Source organism: Chanos chanos, chromosome 3, assembly GCF_902362185.1.
Source record: "Chanos chanos chromosome 3, fChaCha1.1, whole genome shotgun sequence".
Classification (NCBI taxonomy): domain Eukaryota; kingdom Metazoa; phylum Chordata; class Actinopteri; order Gonorynchiformes; family Chanidae; genus Chanos; species Chanos chanos.
Window position 1 is genome coordinate 32,756,232 of NC_044497.1, and position 5,564 is coordinate 32,761,795.

The 5,564-nt window shown below is 40.1% G+C and overlaps 1 protein-coding gene across 1 annotated transcript in view; it reads right to left on the bottom strand.

Annotated features, from left to right (window-relative positions):
* Positions 1–3,529, bottom strand: part of lamb2 (laminin, beta 2 (laminin S)) — a 29,422-nt gene extending 25,893 nt beyond the window's left edge. The window contains exons 1-2 of the mRNA XM_030768649.1: positions 3,486–3,529; positions 3,188–3,255 (exon numbers count right to left, since the gene is read on the bottom strand). Of these exons, the coding sequence (XP_030624509.1) occupies positions 3,188–3,218 (31 nt within the window). The 5' untranslated portion in view covers positions 3,219–3,255; positions 3,486–3,529. The remainder of the gene's footprint in view (positions 1–3,187; positions 3,256–3,485) is intronic.
* Between the last annotated feature and the right edge of the window lie 2,035 nt (positions 3,530–5,564).

Consider the following 5,564-nt stretch of genomic DNA (forward strand, 5'->3'; position numbering starts at 1 on the left):
GTATTCTTAAACCATTTTCATTGGTAAAACATTTACATATCATTCAGGCTGAAGTTTAACGCTCTGTTGGCCTCCTGCATGGCAGTGATTCATCAGCAGATGGGCTTCATGTTTATACTGAACCTTAAGTGCACTTCAGTAATATACAAACTCATCTTAACTCTGACAACCAGTCATTATTAACAGTGGCACACTGTTCAAGAAGCCAGACACAATCTGGGAAAGAGGACAGAGGATGGGCTATTCAGATTTAATAATATACCAAGCACAGAGGTATCTATTACAACAATTTGCAAAAAGACAGTGTATATCAGCTAAAACTGGAAAGACCATTATTTTCGAGGAATGCTAAAGAAAAATAATAACATAAATTAACTTTCCAAAATAAAAAAAAAACAGTTTGATTCCCTCTGAGTCACCTCTTCTCTCTTTCTGTCTTTCTACTCTGAGATATCCCTGCCCCCCCCAGGGAGAAAAACATAATTCAATGCTTCCCTCTCATATAAACAAAACCTGTCCCTCCGCTCTGAACTCCTCATTTAACCGCCCCCCCCCCCCCCAAACACACACACACACACGCACACACACACACACACAACACTTTTCTATTTTTCACTCCTTCTCTACCTCTGTGTGTTATCAAAGGACTTTACCGCCCTATTCTTCTGGAATCCACAGTTCCGGAATTTTCTTAGTGCAGGGTTTCTGGATCATGGTTACTGCCTCCCGGGCACCAGCTCGTGCCAGCTCCTCACCTGCTTTCCCACCACAGAGCAGGGGATTTTGAGCTCTGTGATCTCATTATAACACATCAGAGCAAAAAAAAAAAAAAACTCACAGCATTAAGAGTGGGTAAATAGAGACACAAAGAAAATAAAAACTAAGGAAACAAGAAGGGCTGTTTCTGTATAGAGTACGCATTTCCTGTCTCTCAATCAAGCTCATAGAGGATAGTTTTTGGAAGCTTGAACAAAAGACTTTTTTTTTTTACCATTAGCTACTTCATTTTTTTTTCATTTATTACCCTGCCAAAAATACTAGCACAGATGAAGGCGAATGGGGCTCTCACATACAGGATGCCTTTTAACCTTGTTCAAGACAGTTTCCAAAAAAACAAAGTTGAAGCAGGGCACTTGCAAACCTTTGATGAAATTAACTGTGCTTTGAACTGAAAGGCAACTCACCGAGGGTCACATTAACTCAAAATTAACTTTACTATACAACACGCCATCACCTCTGCCAGCAGATTTGTGCAGGTCACACCAGTCAAACAACTGACTACTTCAAAGATTGAATTACAAAATCCAGACAGACAATAATTAATGTGACCGGGGCAAAATAGACATGTCTCTCTGTCTCCTGTCTCCTATGTACTAACTTCCCACAACTTTCATTAGACCAGGAACAAAAAAAATCCTGCCATCACTAATGCTCTCCTCGCCTCTCCCCTCCTCTCCTCTCCTCCCCCCCTCCTCTTACACCTCCCCATACTTCTACCTTTGCCAATTAACCTTATGCATGGTCCCCGGTTTGAGAGAAAGGCCACTAATGTCCCATGTTCTGCAGTCCAAACACAGAGAGAGAGAGAGAGAGAGAGAGAGAGAGAGAGAGAGAGCACAAAAGAGAGCAGGGGACTGGGAAAGACAATAAGGAGAAACCAAATAAAAAACTGGACATATTAAGACAAGATGACTGAGAAACTGAGAATGTCACTTGTTCAGATTATGCTATATATGGCGTCCCCTCACACCATGCCATAACTCCCTCCAGCTCTAAAAAAAAACCTCCCCCACCACTTAGTGAGAGCCTTCCAGACTTATCCACCCCCACACCACTGCAGAGTGAAAAAAGTCCTTCAAGTGAATAGCATTGTGAAAAGATCAAAAGAAAGCAGAGAAAGTGGAGAATGTGAGAAATAGAAGTGAGAATGAGACACGAGACAGATGAAATGGTATCATGAATGTCTAAATTATGTTTGATCCTTCAATCTAGAACATTTACATTCAATCAATGTGTATCTGACATGGATGCTATACACCTTAACTTCCACTTACTCTTTACCTGCTCATGTTACTCACAGTCTGAATCTATCTTTCATGCATGTAATTGCTAAAAGACTATCAAACATCAAAGTGGTTAAACTTATTGCCTAAATCCAACACTGAAACAGTGTATTACACCACCCAAGTACACATAATTCTTATCAGGTGCCCTAATGATGACCTTCTGACCTACTGTTTTCCTTTTAACACCAAAATAACTGAATCTCAGCACTGAATAGAGGAGGCTGAAGAGGAAAGAAAACAAACTAATTGACTGCACAAGGGGGCCAATGACGTACTGTCTGTACATAAAGAGGCTGGACTTTAAGTTTTATTGTGGGCTATTATCCTGCCCTAAATTTAAGCTGCTTAAAAAGACCTTGAGTGAACAGGCAGAGCTATAAACAGAGGGAGAGGACTCTCCACACCTGATGAGAATGAATAAAATGAACATAAACACTAAGACAAGTAGACAGACACTACACAACAGCTGTCTATGTGTGTGCAATAAAGGATGCACTCCTGATCCAATGAGCAAATTGCTGAGTTCCATGGGGTCTCTGTACCCCAAGGCGCGCACGCACGCACACACGCACACACGCATACGCACGCGCACACACACGCACACAAACACAGCATGTAGGGTACCACCCAAGCAGCCCCATCCTGGGTGGCAGAGAAAAGGAATCTGACATCCATGATGGATGAGTGAAGAGTGGCCATTTAAAGAGAAAGGTTTGAGAGGTTTGACTAAGTACTCAAAAAAGCAACTCTATGGCTCCCAGAGGCAGAGACAGCAACTGGTTGCTGGTCCCAGTCCCCTACACTCTCACTGTGTAGGCTGCATTTATCAGTCGATACCTGTTTCATCTTGAATCAATACTCATAGATGAAACTTTCCACGGAAAAAAGAATTATTTTTGCACAACTCGCCCAATTCTTCCCTTAACAGGCTGTCAGTATCAGCGACATATACACACACAATAAAATAAATGCATTGTTGTAAACAAAATTAATTGAATACCATTAAATAGTGAATTTATATAAAACATTTCTAGTTGTTTAGAATAAATAGGCAAACTTCGCCAATGTAACGATACATAAAGCATGGCTTTCACGCTCATAGTAAAAAAATTCTGACTTACCACAAACGAGCACTACGAGGAGACCCTGCATGGCTTTACGATCATTAAATCTTTTGAGTCTCCCACCACTGTAAATTGAGATTAAAGTTGATCATGAGATACGAATTATATTTACAAAGTAACCAACGTAATAAGTCACAAAATAAACTGTCAGACACTTGTAGGCGTAGGCTACAGTTAAAATGTGACCATACACCTTACAGTGGTCATAGGATGTTCGCTATGTACGCTGAACTGTGTTCCGCTCAATAGTGTAAGTGGAACCCACAGAAAAAGATTTCCCTCAGTAAATACTCACAGCCAAAATTCTTGTTTATCTGTTTGTTCCTCCTTTGCAGTTGAGAGACCATTGGGTCTCGTGAACTGATGAAGCGAAGATCTTAGTTGAAAGTTATCTGAAGTCCGCCGGACTTTTGATGCTCACTAGCTCAGCGGGCGTATAATGGAAACTACGCAGTGGAGCGTAGTGAGCAAGGAATGAACCTTCCCTCCGCCTACCTTCCTATCTTTAACGGTCTAAATGTGCCGAAAGAAAGCAAACAGCTGTGCTTCTCGATGTGAAAACTCAGTGAAACTATAAGTCTCGCTCTCTTCCCTGTTATAATAATTTGGATCAGTATTTGTTGTTAACGTAAACCCCGACAAAATATTAGTTCAAGTGAGTAATTGTGAAAATTCTGAACAGTGACAACAGAGGTATAAGCAACTGAGAATTAAGCGGAATAATGCGTCGTTAAATCAAACATGAAAATGAAACTCCATGGATGTCATTTCATTGCGTTGCTCCCTAAAAAGATTTTCTGGGAGACTGTTAATCAGGCGGAGACGAACCTGCATTTGAGACAGGAATGCACGCTCCCAAAATTATGCTCGGCTTCAGAGGACGTCCTTTTATTACTTAATACACACAAACAACCGTCGCTTTAACAACAGGTGGCATTGAACACGTCTAGAACGCGCCACTGATATCTTAAACTCTAATCGCTTATCTCTAATTGCACTTATTACCATGCTCACAACTGATCACTGGTAGCTACTCACATCCCAAAAATGCTGTGAAGACGTCACCAAAGGGAACACATAACTCTCTCTCTCTCTCTCTCTCTTTCTCTCTCTCTCTCTCTCTCTCTCTCTCTCTCTCTCCAGAAGACAGCAGACACTGTTCCTTTGTTAAGTAGAAAGAAACCTGAGTAACAGTGACATGCAGTAATGCATGTAGACCCTAAAAAGTGATTCACGTATTGAACAACGTTCCTGCTATTAAAGAAAGACCCTTTACACGCAAAGGCGCAAAGGAAAAAAAAAAGCATATAATTTGCTTTGATTCCATATTAAACAAAATGACAACCCCCCCCTCCAAGAAAAAAATCGCCACCCGTTGCTACATCTTAGACCTCTCCACAAGTAACAAATCACACTATTTTTTTTTTTAAAGAAACATACTAAAAAGGACTATTTGAGAAGCTAAAGAACTGCAAATGACATGTTATCTTTTTTGCCTACAAGGTAAAAATTGAGTGATCTGATCATATGATTTAACATACCCCTCGTGTTCAGCTAAAACCAATGACCCAAACCCAAATACTTTAACACACAAAGGATTACTTCAACAAGATGAGTTTCTACTGCTTGACTGGGCCACAGTAAGAGAGAGGAATGTGTGGATGAGAGAGAACAGGCATTAACAGGCGGCTCCAGTAAACGTTCTATGCTGCCCTCTAGTGGTGCCAAACTCTGCATGTGGTTTCACTTTTGAACTATTCTATGAACAGATGACAGACAGATCATTTTTGAGTGCTTCATACTTATATGCAAAACAAGACGTGTCATTGTTCCCCCAATGTGAGTAAACCAGACACAACACTAAAATAAGTCAAAGTACCTGTAAAATGATACCAAATAAATGTTTATTCTTAATTTCTTATAAAATAACAAAACAGGAGTTATTACAAAGTGTGTGTAGTGTGTGTGTGTGTGTGTGTGTGTATTTGCATATTCATATTTTATATGCAGACATTTCCAGTGGTACCACTTTGCTATGACCTAATTGTTCCTCATTGTTGTGTTATCTCTTGTATGGACAAAAAAACAGACAAAAAACTTTTAATAAATGACACTTTCTGACATCTCCGAGTTCATCTGCATGAATTAGACAGCTGTCTGCGTCTATCATGACAAATATCTGTTTTTTTTTTTTTAAATGTACAGCAGACAACTTAAATGGGACTGACAATGCATAGTATCACAAACAATCTATGTTTCAGAGTGACATAGCAATATTGGACTTGACAGGATCATTGAACCACACTGGTGCTATATGTGTCACCCACTGTGTTCTCATGAGTTGACCAGGCCCATGAAACTTTCCAATATTATA